Source organism: Bacillus rossius, chromosome 1 (assembly GCF_032445375.1).
Source record: "Bacillus rossius redtenbacheri isolate Brsri chromosome 1, Brsri_v3, whole genome shotgun sequence".
Classification (NCBI taxonomy): domain Eukaryota; kingdom Metazoa; phylum Arthropoda; class Insecta; order Phasmatodea; family Bacillidae; genus Bacillus; species Bacillus rossius.
Genome location: NC_086330.1, coordinates 355,553,508 through 355,572,794, shown reverse-complemented (window position 1 = coordinate 355,572,794; position 19,287 = coordinate 355,553,508). Strand labels below are relative to the sequence as shown.

General features: G+C 39.7%; 1 protein-coding gene and 1 long non-coding RNA gene across 2 annotated transcripts in view; one reads left to right on the top strand and one right to left on the bottom strand.

Moving 5' to 3' along the window:
• The window catches only part of LOC134530465 (uncharacterized), a 226,649-nt gene that overhangs the window by 107,454 nt on the left and 99,908 nt on the right, over window positions 1–19,287 (bottom strand). The window lies entirely within an intron of this gene.
• Window positions 351–19,287, top strand: part of LOC134528602 (uncharacterized) — a 72,576-nt gene continuing 53,639 nt past the window's right edge. Inside the window, exons 1-3 of the mRNA XM_063362354.1 lie at window positions 351–677; window positions 776–1,780; window positions 17,395–17,595. Coding sequence (XP_063218424.1) covers window positions 450–677; window positions 776–1,780; window positions 17,395–17,595 — 1,434 coding nt within the window. The 5' untranslated portion in view covers window positions 351–449. The remainder of the gene's footprint in view (window positions 678–775; window positions 1,781–17,394; window positions 17,596–19,287) is intronic.

Genomic DNA, 19,287 nt, shown 5'->3' with positions numbered 1-19,287 from the left:
ATTTTCTTTACTTCTACGTTTGGTGAGTAAAAATTTTGTCTTACAAAGACTTGGATATAACTTTTATAATAAATTATATATTTTTAAAACAATATTTGTGTATAACATTATAACGTGCTAGTTTTAAGAAGCAATTACTAAAATAATGTAAATATATTCCAATTCTTTCGTTCACTCAAGTAAGTTTTAAAAGTTGCTGTGGGGCTAGTTGGCACATAGATGGCGGGGCATGTTGGCACATGTGCCAACATGCCCCGGACACTTTCTCGCGATTCTAGATCTTCCAAAACGAAACGCATTGTTATGAGTAAAAGGTATAAGCTAGCACTGGAATGAAATAGCATATTTTTTTGAAATTCAAACCATTACATACATTATTACAAGTAGGAAAGACAACAAAATATTATAGTTTTATTAATTGGATATCATTTTTTATTTTAGGCTTCAACATGCGCACCTACAAAAGAACAAGTAATAGATGCCAGACTTCCCAAGACGTTGTTTTAACAGCAGTAAAGAAAGTTAAACTCGAAGGGAAGTCCATCAGAAGCGTAGCAAAGGATTTTGGAATTCCATTTCGCTCTTTGGCTCGATATTGTAGCAAAGTAACTGAAGAAAAACTTATTGCTCCACAAGATACCCCACCTCTTACAATTGGCTACAAGAAACTGAGACAGGTAAGGGCTTTTTAAAAAAAATGTTATGTTGTCGACCTGAATAAATATATCAATTAGGAATTTAAAGATGCTTAATGGCTTGTGGTTGTTTTTTTCAGGTTTTTACAAACGAACAAGAGAATGAGTTTGCTGATTATTTGAAGAAAGCAGCTGATATTTATTATGGATTGTCACCAAAGGAAGTCAGGAAATTCGCATTTGAATATGCAGTGAGACTTAAGGTAAGGTTTCCTTCTTCTTGGGCTGACTGTGAAATGGCAGGTGCGGATTGGTTTTCTGCATTTTTAAAACGGCATCCTACACTTTCTATAAGAACACCTGAAGCGACCAGTCTTTCAAGGGCTACGTGTTTCAATCGCACTAATGTGAAAGCATTTTTCGACAATTTGAAAGACGTTATGAATAGATTGAAAATTGGGCCTGGAGATGTGTGGAACATGGACGAGACTGGTATCACTACAGTGCAAAGACCAGACAGAGTAGTTGCACGGAAAGGTTTTAAGCAAGTAGGTAAAATTACTTCTGCCGAAAGAGGAACTCTAGTTACTGTAGCTGTTGCAGTATCTGCGACAGGAAATCATGTGCCACCATATTTTGTTTTCCCTCGCGTCAATTTTCGTGAATATTTTCTGAAAGGAGCGCCTATAGGTAGTTCTGGAGATGCAAATGCTACCGGCTGGATGAAGGAAGCAAATTTCGTCAAATTTGCACATCACTTCGTAACAAATGTTAAGTGTTCCAAAGAAAACCCATGTCTGTTGCTACTTGACAATCACGACTCACATCTTTCAATTGAAGCATTGGACTACCTTAAAGATAAGGGGGTCACTGTCCTTTCTTTCCCTCCACACTGCAGCCATAAACTGCAACCATTAGACCGGAGTGTATTTGGCCCTTTAAAGAAATTTGTGAACAGTGCCTGTGATTCTTGGCTGGTGAACCATCCTGGGAAAACAATGACTATTTATGACATACCTGAAGTTGTAAATGCTGCTTTTTCTAGTGCGGTTACGCCGAGAAATATTTTATCTGGTTTCAGAGTAAGTGGGGTATCACCTTTCAACCCTGATGTCTTTAAGGATACAGATTATCTTGGTTGTTACGTAACAGACCGCCCAGCACCTGACGAAAATGATGTTGACAGTGGAGAATTGCCTAATTCAGACAACACTGTTCAATGTAGACCAAATGAACCTGTAATCATGGAAGCAGGCCCTTCAAATATGCTGATTGTACAACTAACTGAGGAAGAAGCTGATCAGGAAACGTCAATGGACGTAACGAGCAGGGGCTTACACGAAATCGCATCACAAGATAAGGAAATTGTAGTTGATTCTACGTGCAACATAAGCCCAGAAATGGTGAGACCATTTCCCAAAGCTGGTCCAAGGAAAAATAACCGGGTAAATAATAGGAAAAGGAAGAGTGAAGTGTTGACAGATACTCCAATAAGAAATGAATTAGCTAAAAAGAAATCAGATATTGATAAGAAGAAAGGAGCTAAGAAAAACTTGTTTGGAAGTTCGAAAGATACAGTTCAGAATCCACGCAAGTCTAAGGTGAAAATGTTATGCAAGAAAAAGAAAAACATATGTGTCAACACAGCAAACAGCAGAGCCAGTAGGGAGGATACATTATGTCTTCTTTGTTTAGGACCATATTCCAAAAGCCGGCCCGGTGAACAGTGGGTGCAGTGCGTCGGTTGCAAAATGTGGGCCCACGAAGATTGTTCGGATAATAGCGTGCAATTTTTGTGCCACAACTGTAAGAAATGTTAGAAGACTTTGGCTCATGTTGGATCAACCAGTTAAAATTTAGTATAAATATTTTCATGATCAGAATTGGCATTCTATTAACATTTTACTGTATGATAGGCTATACAGAGAAAAATACTGTAGGTAAAATTGCTAAGATTTTAAGATTTTGTATTATTAGCATTAAAAAATACGGAAATTGGATATATATATATATATATATATATATATATATATATATATATATATATATATGTATACTTATATATATGCGCGCTAATGTATGTTATATATTTAGCTTAAATAAGCAACACATTCGTAATATTATCTATGATTGTATTTCCATAAATTTGTGATATCTGTTAAAAAAACTTGAAGGCAATCGATAAAATTTAGTAATGAAATAAAATAAAGATACATGCAAAAAAGTAATTAGTTGTAAAATTATTCTATATATCCCTGTATATATGTAGATATATGTAGCCTATACATATAGGCACATATATACACATATATGCTCAATTTTGTAATGTGTGCCAACATGCCCCTACGTGTGTGCCATCTTACCCCGTTCCAGGGGCAAGTTGGCACACAAGCAGTGGGACAGTTCATTATTAAATAAACCATTTTATGACTTTCAAACTGCGATTGTTGTGGCTCAAATATATTGCTGAAATGTAGATACTTGAACTGCCATAAAAAATTTTCACATTAACAACATTGAAAAAATTATATAAATGTTTTATTAAAAAGTGTGCCAACTAGCCCCGGGCTCCCCTATGTAGGGGGTTGTGGAGTCTATCCTAGAGGTCATCGAAAGCGCGAATTTTTCGTCTCTATCTATTGTTCTTACTATGCGCAATGTTAATACTGGAAAACTATTCAGGGAACATTTTACAAAAAAAAAACTATTGGAGCTGCTGAAATAGCACAAAGCATAATTACCCCGATAATAATCCGAACCCAGTGTTACTGCGAACATTATTTTTTGTAAAAGCACACAACCGTTGTTTTAATGTACAATTTTTCTAATATTTGTAATTTTACACGAGTATTTGTTTCATTTACAAAAAATAAATTATGGTTAATATGCGTACTTTCGCTACTTAGTCTGATTTCTATTTGGAAAATGACGAAGAGTTACGAAATAAATTGAACTAATTAGCTGACTGTCAGATTACCCTTGAAAATGGCTGCAACAAAGGAAGTTGAAACTCTCAAACCAGAAGCCTCTATATATTTGATATGATTAATTATATATCTAATACTATTAAACGATAAATTCTTATATATATATATAAATTTATATACACACACATACATTGTCATCTCGTAAAAAGTATCTACCGATTTGGATAAAAATTTGTTGTTTGAAAACATTTTGCTTTTCAAGTTTATCTAAATAGGGTCTTCCCTGAAAAAAACACGTTTTTACAATAAAAAAAATAAGACGTCGGGCGAAGCTCGGTCGCCCAGGTACTAGATAATTAAAACAAATAAAGTTTTTAAAGAATAAAGTATGTCGGTTTAACAAAACAGTTTCATCAGCTCAAATACATATTCTTTCAATAGACTATATTTTGTTACGTATAAAATTACATTAAAATAATAATAGATTCGTTATTAGTAGAGACCGGAAAAATTCGCCGATTCAATTCGCAATAGGCTGAAATTCAAATACATATACCTTAAAGCTGCTTTCGTTATTGGCTCACAGTTCATCTGGACGACTCTGGTCCGATAAGAAACTATCATCCAAAGAAGTATCGAATCACAGGCAAACCAGTAGGCGGCCAATGCACTGGCGTTATTTGCCCGAGTATACAAAGGACCGTGTAGTCTATCATGAAAATCATCGAAACCACGAATTTCTACAGTCCCTAATTATTAGCTGACTGAAACTGAATTTTAATAGCCGCGCAATTACAAATATTTTGTTGGCTCCAAGAAACCTTTTATTTTCTAAATGAGTATAAAATTTGAAATAATTTATATGAAAACACTGTAAAATTACTTTCTTTATGTCAACGAATAAATTCAAAAAATCGATTCACATTAAAGAAATCTAACGTTTAATCAACAAAAATATTAAAGAATAATATTATGATGGTTTATTTGGACATAAATATGTATTTATGTGAAGTTACAATAATTAGTCTTCTAAGAAAAAAAATTTACGAGCCAACAGTGGCTTACTTCATAACTAATAATGTTGTTGAGCTTGCTTTTACCGTGAGTAAACACCTCAAAACATGTTTTGCTCTCAGCGGCGGCTCATATGTAAACGTTCTTACTGTCCACAAAAAAAAATATGTTTAGCAAATACAGCTATGTTATAGTGATGACAATGCAAGACACGAGACGAATAAGGTGATTTCCGGAAGACATATCATAATTCATATTATTACATCTATACTGCGGATTATATGTCAGTGGAGCGATTTAATTTTAAATACGCATGCGAAAGATAATCATAAAATAAAAAATTTTCATGAAAAAAATGAGGGAAAGGCAAATATTTTTATCTTGAAATTAGGTAAAGCCTATACGTATGTATACCAAGCCTTTATTTAGATCAAAGGTTATGTAGTGATAAAAGGGTTTTAGTAGTTACTATGAGAATTCATCATAATTCTTCGACTTAAATGCTGATTCGATGTTTGTGGCAAATATTTTTCCCCTCCTTGAATAACCTGACTAAGCGCGAATCAAGCGGCAAAATTAAATACTGCCTCCATTATTTTCCTGTAATCGGGATGGAGAACTATTTGGATAGAAAGAGGATGAACATGAGGGGGAGGGGAGAGAAGGGGTAAGCCAGCTCGCAGTGCTGTCAGCAGCAATCGATGTTCGCATCCCGAACGCAAGTCATGTAGGTTGCCGCATTGCCAAACACGCTCCGTAAACAAAACACGCTCGCTTAAACAAACGTGCGCGATTGGCCAAGCGCACCACATACTCATCGGGTTCTGCACAAAAATCGGTGGGTCGATGCAGCTCGCGCTGCGTGTGTGTGTGTACGTGTGTGTACGTGCGTGTATGCGCGCGCAATTTTGTATGCGTGTGTGCATGTGTTTATGCATGCGTATGCATGCGTGCGTGTGCGTATGTGCGTCTGTGTGTGCAACGCGCCCCGACTGGCGGACTATAATCCCACCCCCAGTAAAACTAAGCTTTTTACAGTGCAGAGGTGCACACTATCCTTATGCAAGTGCATAGCCAGAGAGGGGCAATGTTTGTCAATAGTGAGATAACTTAGTATCGGTCACTTCCACGCGCAAAACCCTTGGACATTAGATTCCCCTTTCGAATCCTAACATACATCCCACCAATATAAATGCACCTAATCTTTCTACGACAATGTTAGGAAAATACTGGTAACAAACTATCCAGGGATCTTCGTAAATTTAAGGATACTGAATGTTAATACCGTTAACATGAACTCACAAGAATCATCCTAGACTGTAAATTTTTTTGTACTTTCTACAAGGAAATTCCTTGGAAACCTAGTTGCCCACTATATCACTTGTAAAACTGCAAGGCAGAGCTTCGTAAAATTATAAATGGCACAAAGCTTTATCTTGCAAATTTGAAAGTGAGTTTCTAAGTACCATCCTTGTAAAAGTACAAAAAAAAACTTTTTTTACAGTATGTTATCAAAACTTTAAACTTGTGAAGTCTACTTCAAAAACAACCATCTCCCCCAACACGTTCATGTTTGCTGTGTGTACAACAGCACGTAAGAAATGGGACTCGGTATCAGCACGTACATCTTGCGAAGGTCCAGCTACCAGGGCTGCAAAGAACCTTCGTTCGTTTGAAGCGCTTTCCTCGTCGAAAAATTCCAATCGGGCAAATGTGACCTTTCATTGGCTGCTGACCTGCGAGACACCTCACCTGGGTTGCCTGTGATTCGATATTTATCTGGTTGAGTCTCTATCACTGGCCAAAAGAAGTCCTATTGATAAACCGTGAACCAACAGCGGACGCAAAACAACTGTATAGACTTATTTGAAAATTTTTGCCCATTGCGAAAGTAATCAGCGAATTTTTCCGGTCTCTGGGCGTCTGTTCGGGGCCTGCCCGCACGTTGCTTTCAGCGTGTGCAACGAACCGGTCGCTGGAGCTGTTACGTGAGTTTGAGGTCCTGGAGTGACGTGGCGATAAGGGCGACACCGGAACGCGTGGCTAGATGCACCGTCACCTCTATGCACAGCATAGACTGCGTCACGTGACCTGTCCCAATTTGTCGGTTCTCAAAATTAGCTCCATTGGTCTACCGAGTTTTTAAACAGCACCATGCGATGCTTTTGTAAAGGACAGTTGGGAAATTGATAGGAGCAGGCAATTTTGCGAGAGAAAAAATATATCTGAACTCCCATTAGACTGCCCACAGCAAAGGTTTTATTCCTTCTTAGAAAAAGGTACAGTGTTTTGTGAAATACTTTGACATGAAATGAAATCGCGAAATACAGTTGTCCCTACTGATAATATCAGCGGATAACTTTTCGCGATAGGCTAAAATTCAAATACATATTCTTTTAATGCTGCATTTGCTACTGGCTCACAGTTCATCCGGACAACCCTGGGCCAGTGAGAAACCCTCAACACAAGAAGTATCGAATCACAAGCACGCAAGCCAGTTGATAAGACTCAAAAAGTCAACATCCAATGAACAGGCGTTATTTGCTAGAGTATACGGAGAACACTGTGTAATCTATCCTGAACTTCATCCGAACAGAATTTTTTCCAGTCCATAACCATTAATATTATTTAAGGGTTATTTCTGACATTTCTGGTATTTGTTGTTCTGCCAAAAATATTATTGACAGATATTAACTAAGTGTAAAATCAGGCTCGTAAAAAAAAGTGCGTATGTATCCGTAAATATCGATAAGATTTCTTAGTTCAATTTGTTTCCAAAAAATAATAACTAGGAGCAGGCAACTAGACTGCAACAAGGTATACTCGCTTAAAAGGTTTCTTTCTTGTGATTGGAGGCCGTCTGCGAGATAAGTCGTTGCCTTATTTGACCGAGCCATTTAGAATGAGTTTGCTTCCGTGCTGAGTCACTGTGATTGGTGTTGTGACATTCGACGTGTACCTGAAAGAAACTCTCCCAATCACAAAAGCCCAGACGATGCTATAGTGGTTTTTTTTAACTTACTCGGAATCTTTTTTCGCGAAATATGCATGGCCCTAATAATTAGAGACCGGAAAAATTCGCGAATTCATTTCGCGATAGGCTAAAATACAAATAGTTATTATACCTCAGTGCTCCCTCTGCTATTGGCTCACAACTCACCTGGATGACTCTAGGCAAATGAGAAACGCCCAACCAAGGCTTTATCGAATTGCAGGCTGCTATGTTGGGACGTCTCACAAGACAGCAGCCAATGAGTGGGTGACATTTGACCGAGTGTACGTAGAACTATAGAGTTCATCCTAGAGATCATTCAACCCGCGAATTTTTCCGGTCACTAATAATAATAACGTGAATTTTTGCAAGATACCCCTGCGTATTTTCTCACAAACACATCCGGCCCTTCCCAGAGACGTCGCGATGCGGACATCCAGCGGATGAAGACAAATGCACCTTCTGTTTCCGTGAGACGGTCCGTGCACACACAAAACAAATGCACGTCGTGCTCACGTGCCGACAGACAGTCCGCTTGGAGTTGTTTTCACGCTCCGCAGCGGTAACGAGCGGATCACATGGGCGCCGACCGCCGCGCCGAGACGGGTCCGCTGTTTGTCGAAGGGGGAACGGCGCGCCGACACGCGAGGCGGCAATAACACGTCCGCGGCTCTCGCCGAGCGACATATCGTCCGAAACCTCAGCCCGCCGACATGCGGTGTCCCCACACGGACACCCTACAGCTCCCGGGGGATGTGCCACAATCGCAACCCGAACAGTTCCGGAATTCACCGAAGTCAAAAGTTACACTGAAATTTTTTTCGACGTGACAATACAACGTCTAATAAATCGATGAACGCCGGCTGCACGCACGAAAAAGTGTCCCGTAACAAAGATTGTCCCGTTACGAGGTGTCCCGTTACGCTCATTGTACGCTTGCGCCGCATCTATCTCTCTTCCACTCGATTGGAACAACCATCGATTTGACTTTCTCGAGGCACATTAAACTTGAAACACTCCCATTCGTTTCCTACTTTTCCTATCATCGTCCTGTCCTTAACAGAATAACACAGATTGGAAGAAATTAAATAGCAAACATGTATAAAAGTTATAGTTAAAATAATATTTTCGTTAAAGTAATAAACATATTTGAATTAATGTAAATTTATCAACTAAATTGTAGATTTCATTTCACTCCTTTGTATCCATACAAAATAGTGATAATTCAATAGAAATGATTCAATTTTATTCATAAAAGTATGCAATCATTTTAACCATGTTTTGTTATGATTTTGTCACGTTAAACTATCGTCCGCAAACCGACTTTACAGACAACCAATTTTTTTTTTAAATGGATCAATAATTCTTGTGTAAAATTACTTTGCAAATTTGTACATTTGCGTGCAAACAACTTTGTCAGTACAAAATAAAGTGTTCGCAGTAATACTGGGTTAGGATTCTCACCCGGACGTTTATGCTTTGTGTTGTCCCTGTACCTCCAATAGTTAAAAGTTATTGGTAAACTGTTTCCTGGATGGCTTTCCAGTATTAACTGTGCACATTAATAAACACAATAAAAAATAAAGTCCAATAATTGAATATTCGTTTATCTTTTGTGTGGTTCAAAAAAATTAGGTTCGAATGACATTATGTGCTAACTTTCTTAAGAAATACTCAGTATTAACTTGAAAAACGTATTTCATATACGCAAAAATAACCATAGCCATGTGTTGTAAAAAGTTACAATATCTTTCGTTTAGTATTACAAACTAATTCTTGGTAAATGTTTTACAAAGGAAGCGTCTATAATTGTACAGATTTTTTTTTCTGCGTGTGTTCGGTTAGGTTCTGTCAGTGTAACAGATAATAGTTATTTTAATGTTTTACGGGAGAGTACGTTAGGATATGTTTGGTTATTGTAACTGAAATGGTGAGGTCAGGTTAACGTTATTTAAAATATTCTGTGACCGTAAAATATAAAACCTTGCAATATTGTCTGTTTGTTTTTTATTACGATCGGCAAACTTCGGAGAACTTCGATTCTGTACGGGTGTGGCTCTCATCCCTATGATTAGAGACCTGCAAAATTCGCGGATTCATTCGGTGATAGGCTAGAATTCAAACACGTATAATTCTTAGATAATTTTGCTATTGGCTTACTGTTCATCTGGACGAATCTCAACCAGTTAAAAACCCTCAACAAAAGAAGGATCGAATCACAGACAAACCAGCTGAGACGACTTACAAGTCGGCAGCCAATGAACTTGCGTTATTTGCCCGAGTGTACAGGGGTATGTGCAGTCTATCCTGTAGGTCATCGAAACCGCAAATTTTGCAGGTCTCTACCTATGAGCTGTAGGCTACCTCCCACACAGGTGAAACACACGGTGGCAACTTCGCAAGGTAACAGAATTAAAAGCTGCGCTGTCAACACGCTTATATTTTTAAAAAATAAAAACACTTTTAGCGATTTTTTTTGTTAAAATGAACTCAGTAGAACGTTATAACAATGATAACACTAATTAAACATGTTAACTCATGAAAAATTTTCTTTTTTATGTTTGGTATTTTTTTTCTTTTTGGTTACAATGTTTTGTCTTGTAACACAAACTTTAATTTATAACAATTGTAATCAACTTTTGACATAAAATTGGACTGTATTTAAATGACGATGCAACATTGCTTTTAACTGCCAATGTGTTTATTTTAAACAAAAATTGAATCCTTGGAACATAAATTTGCGGAGGTTCTTGTTAAAATGATTTTTAATTTGTTTCAATCATTTGTATTAGGAAAAGCTGTATTTTTTGTATCAATTTGTGAAGTAAATTGCAACAAAAAACGTACAAAATAATGAAAGAGTTGTACACACAACCCTGGAAAAAAATTATGCGCGGTCATTAAATTATAAGTAGAGGCATGCACATTTCGCGAAAAAATTCCGAGAAGCTAGCTGAAAGTTGAAACACTGTAGCATCGTCTGTGCTTTGTGATTGGGAGAGTTTCTTTCGGGCACATATCGAGTGTTGCAAGACCAATCACAGTAATTCAGCACGTAAGTAAACTCGTCCCGAATGGCTCGGTTAAATAAGGCAACAACTTCCCTCGCAGACGGCCGCCAATCACAAGAAAGAAACCGCTGGTGCAGGTATACTTTGTTGCAGTCTAAGAGGGCAACATAATTTTCTTGTCACGAAAAATACCTGCCCCTAATTACAAGTAATGTTGTTATTCTTTGTATCGACGAAAACGTCTTTCTTACGTCACATGCTCCTCGAATTTTCCACCTTGGAGCGGCGTGAACGAATCAGGGCCTTGATGGATTATCGCCTGTGAGGATCTACATCGCACGCACCGGGTTATCTGTCGATTCTGTGACGTGTAAAAAAAAAGTGAGGGAGTCCTTCGTACTCACCAGAAATGTGTAACATCTGACCTGAAACAATTAAGATAAAAGCGAGAAAAAAACTTTGCACCTGATTTTCGACAAGGAATTTTAGTACTCAATCTTGTTGAAACTCATTTAACAGTTAATACTATAAAGTTTCCCTTTGTATTTGTGAACTTTGGTTCGCGCCACAGATGGCAGCAGCGTTCCGTTCGATTCACGAAATTACTCCCAACGAATGACGTAGGTTATAACGAAAGCTAAAATGTTATACATACAAAAAACAGGCTACTGAATGCAGGGGAACACGAAAGGCCCAACCAACGTAAAGTTTTTGGTGAAGGTTGGTGCCGGATTAAATCCGATACGATTAGAACCAGCCTGTATAGTCGCTACTTTTATGATCGAACGCTATAGAAAATATTCAACGTGAGTAGGGACTGGAAAAATTCGCGGCTTCTATTACCTCCAGGATAGTCTACACAATCCTTTGTATACTAGGGAAAATAACGCCAGTTCATTTGCTGAAGACTTGTGAGTCGTCTGAGATGGTTTGCCTGTGGTTTGATATTTCTTTGGTCGAGGGTTTCGTATCGGCGCGGAGTCGTCCATATGAGCAGTTAGCCAATAGCAAAAGCCGCTTAAAGTTTTAGCCTATCACGAAAAGAATCCGAGAATTTTTCTGGTCTCTAAGCATGAGCTATCTTGGTTTTCGAGGCTGAGCCGCGTCGAAGTGGTGGATTGAACAGACGTTTCGCTCTGCGTTTCAGCAGGCATCATCAGGGTTGAGAAATCAACTGACAGCTGGAAGGAAGCAAGGCTCTTTAATATTTTGCCAGATGTCTCCAGGCCTCTTCCTACTGGCTAAGGTGTTAACCAATCATAAGGGAAGGACTTTCCTGCCATTGGCTTTTGACTGGGCAAATCCTGTTAGGTTTCTTCTCACTGGCTGAGTTTGTTATTAGGGTTATGTCCTGTGTGGTTTTGCTCTTCTACTTTCAGGTGGATTCCGTGTTTTTTCTTCCAGTTTGTAAAATGTGAAGGTAGATTCACGATTATTTAACGAATACATATCATTCCAGGATGGACTCAACTTGACTATACATAATTGACCTTTTTTTTTTTTTAGAATAATCATTTGTCGAAAGAAAAGTCACAACCTTTGGCGGGTTACACGTAATTGTGTAGCCAGTTATTCTCCTTGTCCATAACTACGGACACCTGTATTTCGCGATTTAATTTCATGTCAAGGTATTTCACAAAACACTGTAGCTTTTTCTAAGAGTCATGGCTAGGGACACCAGTATTTCGCGAATACATTTCGTGTCAAGGTATTTCACAAAATACTGTAGCTTTTCTCCTGTGGTTATTGGCTGAGGTCGGTGAGAGGTGTCGTCCCGCTCTTGACGGGGCCAATGAGAATGTGGTCACCGTACTGCTGCACCCTCACAATTTGCCATTACTAGAGACCTGCAAAATTCGCGGATTCATTGACCTCTAGGATAGACTCCACAGTCCTTTAAATACTCGCGGAAATGACACCTGTTCATTGGCTACTGGCGCGTGAGACGTCTCAACTAGGCTGTCCGTAATTCGGCACTTTCTTGGTTTAGTGTTTCCCATTGGCTCACAGTTCCCCGGATAAAATGTGGGCCAATCGCAGAAGCGGTACGAAGGTATAGTTGTTTTGATGCTTGCCTATCGCGAAATGAATCCGCGAATTTTGCATGTCTCTAGCCATTACTCTTAGAAAAAGCTACAGTGTTTTGTGAAATACCTTGACATGAAATGAAATTGCGAAATACAGGTGTCCCTAGTCATGGCAAATTGTGAGGGTGCAGCAGTACGGTGACCACATTCTCATTGGCCCCGTCAAGAGCGGGACGACACCTCTCACCGACCTCAGCCAATAACCACAGGGGAAAAGCTACAGTATTTTGTGAAATACCTTGACACGAAATGTATTCGCGAAATACAAGTGTCCCTATCCATAACTGGCTCAGGGTAGTCTAGGGCGTGTCAAGAGCTCTGCAGTCCAGTCATCAAAGTGAGGGAGATGCATATTTGCTTCAAGTCTATTTTGTTACCCAATCAATCCGCGAAATAATAGTGGCTCTAGAGAAAACAAGGGTGTAGGCTATACAGCTCAAAATGGAAAATTAGGGAGGGTTTTTTTCCTTCGGAATTCATCATCTTGCTGAAGAGGGTTCAAGGTGCTATACAATATTAAATAATTACAAAAAAAAAAAACCTCTAAGATTATTGTTCTTATGACTTTCACAGAGACTGCAGTGTCTCTATTTTGTAATTAGCTTATTTCAAAGTGTTGAAATACCAATAAGCAACATAGAAAAAAAAAATAAAAATTAGTTGTTTACAATTTTCGTTTTTTTTTTTTCCACTTCGAGAAGAGGGCAACTTCCCCCCCCCCTCCCCCCACAAAAAAAAACCTTTTTCCCACCTGCATAGACTCTTGGCTTCGAATAAAGGTTGATCAAACACCCGGTGTCCTACGAATATGCATCATATGGCATCTGGATTTTTTTTCACGCTTAAAAGGTTTGCGAATACGCAAAGTTTTTCAAACAGCCTACAATCACATTTTCCGTACAGAAGTGAATTGAGATACAGTATTTTAGTCAGTAACTTACCTCTGCGTGACTTTAGCGGTGACCCTGTATTTTTAAAATTAAAATTGAAGTCTAACTGCATGTCACTAAGATAATTACAAAATGCCATGTACGATACTCATTTAGGCTGCCAATAAAATAATATTTCAGTTTTTGGCATGATAGTTTATACACGCCGAACAAAGTCAGTGGTAAAAGGTTTCAAATTACCGATCATTATATGTGTGCTGTCACCTTGAGGTGATTCATGAATCTTCTTAGTAACACGTAACACTTTCCGTAAACCCATGTTTTCATATATTTTTTCAAATTTAACATTCACTCGGAAAAATGACTGTGTGTAAATACCTTTCTAAATTTCGCAGATTAATTTAGTAAACAAAATATTTAAAAGAAAACACGTATTAATATAATAAACAATGCACCAGTGCAACCATCATTAGAAAACCCAAATACTTTACTTACGCTCATTTCAGCAACGTATTGCCCGCGACGCGATAGAAATAGAAAACTTAACAAATCGGAAATTTTGTCGCATCCGCCATTTCTGTCATACTGACGCCACAGATGTGTCGAAGGAGAATTGGTTGGAAAAAAATATTTTATTCACATCGTGTCCATGGCAATGCGCACTCACATTGCACTCCTGTGATCCCAGTACAAGACACTTCACCGAATTGTTCAGCTGCCATGCTGGTGTCATATTTGTTAACTAAATAGCTCATTTCTTTTTATATAAATTCACACCATGAAATCTAATGAACGTCCTTGGCAGTACTGTTTTATTCACTTATGAAGTTCCCCTTCGCATGCTTCGTTCATACGATTATTACATCTTCCCTCATCCCCACCCAGAACACACGCACAAACGCAAACACTAAACATTTGCGGAAACTTTAACTTTGCAGAGACGAAATAGCTAAGACCGAAGATATGACGCTAGGGCGAGGCAATGGAAGTACGCCTCGTTGCCAAGAGAGTTCTTCGCGACCATAACCATTCTAAGAAGCGCGTCAGAAGAGTGCTGGTCTTTTTTTTTCCCTTGAAACTGTTGGAGGACTTTCTCAGTCGTTAGTGGTGATGAGTCAACAACTGCTAACTTTTCCGTGGGAGGCTGAGAAAAAGAGAGATAGGGACAGACAGAGAGACCTCTACGCCGCGCCGCAATAACTTCACAACAGGCATTAACGCACTTTTCGAGTACAATCTTAGGCCCTGGGGGGGGGGGGGGTGTTTGGAATTCAGCCCGTATCTTCAGGTGATTTATCTTAATAGCTTCTAACGGTAAACGCCACCGAAGCCTAATTAGTTATCACGCCTGCCTTCGGTGCGAAGGGTTCTGGGTTAGCGTCCCGGATAGGGCAAGTTTGTGAATTAGAATCGTCTAAAATGCTCACAAAGAAGTCTAAGTCAATAAAAATGTCAAAACAAACTGTCCCGCTGCCTAAATGTCAATGACGAGTCAATCGAGGCGGGATGGTTGGCTCGTTGGTAGTGCATTCGGGATTGGAACGATTTGCTGTTTCGATGACCTTCAAGTCCAGATGAATAGTGAGGAGACAATAATAGCAAAAGCTGCCTAAAGCCATATGTACGTTTTTCAATGTTAGCTTATCGCAAAACGAATCCGCCATAACTGTGTACTTTATCCTAAAGGCAATCGAAACCATGAGTTTTCCCATTCTCTAGTTATTTGTTTGTTCTAGCTCAGTGCGTGTTCAAATTGAGAACGTACCAAAAAACATACAAGTGTTCGGGTTTAACTTGTCGTTTGACAGACAGTTATCATTAAAGACTTTTTCCCGAATTTCGCTGAATGTAAGTTTTAAATTTCCCTGACTATTTCATCGTTTTTTTAAAAGAATTCACCTACTTTGCAATTTTTTTAAACAAAGAACACCCAGCCTCCACCACCCGCAAACATATATCTGTTTTTGATATTCATACACAACCTTCATACGCCATTTTATAGTGTGTAACTATGCACTAGACACCATGCTTTTACAGTCTGGATGATGGCATGCTACGGAGAATGACATTCCCCTCAAATTACCATCACTGACTTCCAGGATTTCAAGTCAAATTTCCCTGGCATATTCCATTTTCTCTGACTATTTCCTGATTTTCCCTGACTTTCCAGGATGTCGATAAATATGGACTGGCAAAATTCGTTTTTTTCCCCCCTTCTATGATCTTCAGGATGGATTACACAGTCCTCTGTAATTTCGGACAAATGACGACAGTTCAGTGGCTGCTGGCTTGTGAGTCATCTCAAGAAATGTTTTACCCGTGATTCGATACTTCTTTGTTTAGAGGGTTTTTCAATTGGCAAAGAAGTCGTCCAGATGAACAGTGAACCGATTTCAAAAGCTGCTTTAAGGTACGTGTATTTGAATATTTAGCCAATCGCAAAATAACCGCGGAATTTTTTCATTCTTTCGACCTGTTAAATATATCAGTGAAATATCTGAGTCTCTAATAACGATCATGATTAGGGCCATGCATATTTCGCAAAAAGATTCTGAGACCAGCCGAAAGATAAAGCACTGCAGCATCGTTTGTGTTTCGTGATTGGGTGAGTTTATTTTAAGTACATGCCGATTATTACAACACCAATCACAGTAATTCAGTGAGGAAGCAAACGCGTCCTGAGTGGCTGGATCAAATAAGCAACGACTTCTCTTGTACTTGTACGACCGCCAATCACAAGGAGGAAACCGCTGGTGCGGGTGTACCTTGTTGCAGTCTAATGGGCGCTCACATTTGTTCGCGAAAAATACCTGCCCCTAATCATTAGTAGAGACCCGGAAAATTCGCGGGTTCATTTCGTGTTATGCTAAAATTCAAATAATTATACCTTAGTGCTGCTTCTGCCATTGGTTCACTGTTAATCTGGAGGACTGAGTGCCAATTAGAGACCCTCACTCATAGAAGTGTCGAATCACAGGCCAACCAGTCGAGACGACTCAGAAGTCAGCAGCCAATGATAAGTTGGCATTTTCCCGAGTGTGTAGAGGATATTGGAGTCTATCCTGGAGGTCATTGAACCCGCGAATTTTCCGGGTCTCTAATCATTAGAGACCGGAAAAATTCGCGGGTTCATTTCATGATATTTTATAATCCAATCCAAACAACTGCATCTTTATATTGCTTCTGTGATTGACTCACAGTTTATATGAAGGACTTTCAGCCAATGGAAAACCTCCAACCAAAAAAGTATCGAATCGCAAGCGTCCCAGTTGACAGGTGTCACGAGTCAGTAGCCAATGAGCAGGAGGTATTTTCCTGAGTGTGTAGGGGGTTGTGGAGTTTATCCTAGATGTAATCGAAACCGCAAATTTTTCCAGTCTCTACTAATCATTAGAGACCTGCAAAATTCGCGGGTTCAATGACCTCCAGGATAGACTCTACTACACTCTACACACTCGGGCAAATGCCACCTGTTCATTGGCTGCTGACTTGTGAGTCGTCTCGACTGAGTGTCTGTGATTCGACACTTCTTTGAGCGAGGGTCTCTAACTGGCCCTCATTACTCCAGATTAACAGTGAACCAGTGGCAGAAGCAGCGCTAAGGTATAATTATTTGAATTGTAGCATATCACGAAACGAATCCGCGAATTTTGCAGGTCTCAACGTAATCATGACCGTAATGACTGCCGCGGGGAGAACCGCACTTTCCGGCCGTCGTGAGGTTGAACTCATCACGCGGCAAGTCAGCGGCAGTCGACCTCCCCCCTCGACAGCGAAGGGGGGTTGGGGGGCTAGGGGGGTATGCAGGCCGCGTGCCTGCGCGGGGCGCGGGTCATAGAGGAACGCGGTAATTCCGCCCCGGGACCTGAGTTACGGCGCGACCCAGCAGCGGACGGCGCGACCTTCCCAATTACACGGCTCGCCCACGGTCAAGCCCCACGTCGCAGAGAGGCATCTCGTCGCGCGGCGAGGGGCGACCCCTCCGGACGAGCGTCCAGGGAGCCCAGGCATCTGCGTGGAGGCTGGGCTGCATGCCAGCGTACCTCTCCGAACAACAGGGCGTTCTAAATGGACCGATATGTATGTCTGACACGCCCCCCCCCCCCCCCCCCAAAGGACGAGGAACCAATGACTTAGGGCCATGCATATTTCGCGAAAAGATACCGAGGCCAGCTGAAAGTTAAAACACTGTAGCATCGCATGTGTTCCGTGATTGGGTGGGTTTCTTTCAGGTGCATGTCTACTGTTACAGCACCAATCACAGTAAGTCAGTGCGGAAGCTAACGCGTCCTAAGTGGCTAAGTCAAATAAAGCATCGATCTCTCTCGCAGACGGCCGCCAATCACAAGGAAGAAATTGTTAGTGCTGGTATGTATTGTTGCAGTTTAATATGCGTTAAGATTTTTTTCGCGAAAAATGCCCGTCCCTACCAATTACAACTTTCCGAAAATTCAAACGACCCACTCAACAAGCAATCCGGACGGAAGGTAAAAGGTGGCAGCACAAAAATGGAAGATACGTAAATATCGAAAAAAAAAAAAAAAAAAAAAAAAATCACGTATTCATTTCGCTCAGCTCTACTACGAGACATCTTCAATTAATATATGTATTTTTGTTTTTTTGCTGATTTAAGGGACTGGAAAAATTCGCTGTTTCGTTGACACTTAGGATAGACTAAACAATCCTTTTTCTTTACTTATACTCAGGAAAAATAATGGCAGTTAATTGGCTGCTGACTTGTGAGTTGCCTAAACATGTTTGCATATGATTCGATACTTCTTTTGTTTGAAGGTTTCTCATTGGCCAAGAGTCGTTCAGATGAACTTTGAGCCAATAGCAAAGCAGCTCAAAGGTATGTGTGTTTTAATTTTAGCCTACCGCGAAATTAATCCCCGATTTTTTCCGGTCTCTACTGATTTGACATTGTTATGAGAACAATACTGAAGCGCTTCGGTATATATGTTACCCCAGCTGTAAAAACCCAAAACACAAGTAGTCGGGTAAATATTCAATATTTAAATTTTTTGTCAGACTAACAGCGTAAGGTAACTCACGAGAAGTTAAATTTTTGTGTGTTTACAGCCAATTAACGCATAGTAAAAATCTTTTATTGTATCTTTTTTCAATAATTATTCATAAAAATGCAATTAGTGAACAACTAAATATTCTAAATAAGGACTCAACCCGCGCCCTTATTTCAAAAAAGGATACATTTTTGCTGATTCTGCTATTGGCTCGCGGTGAACCTCGAAAGACTCTGGCCCAATGAGAAGCCTTCAACCGAAGAAGTATAAGTACAATCACATACTATCCAAGTTTATACGTCCCACAAGTCAGGATCCGATGATCACGTGACTCAAACCCAAGAATACAAGGGACTGTGTAGTCTATCCTACATATCATTGAGCTCGCGAAATTTTCTAGTCTTTCAACATAGACACGGACTTATATGTGCAAAATGTGTGGAGTTCATCCCGGTACCTGTAAAAAAATAAGCGTTTGAACTTACGTACGCGCGTTTGAAGTTTTACTTACTTGGCGTAGGGTAGACCTGGGGAAATCGGGTCACGGGGTAAACCGGGTCATCGTAACAAGATCTGCTATCTTGCGGCGAAATAATGAACTGGAGTCTACGGAACCTACCAAGGAGTGCTGTTATCTGTCTATACAACCGTCCACTACAAGGCAAACATCGTCTGTAACAACATTCTGGTAGTCTGTGCGACATGAA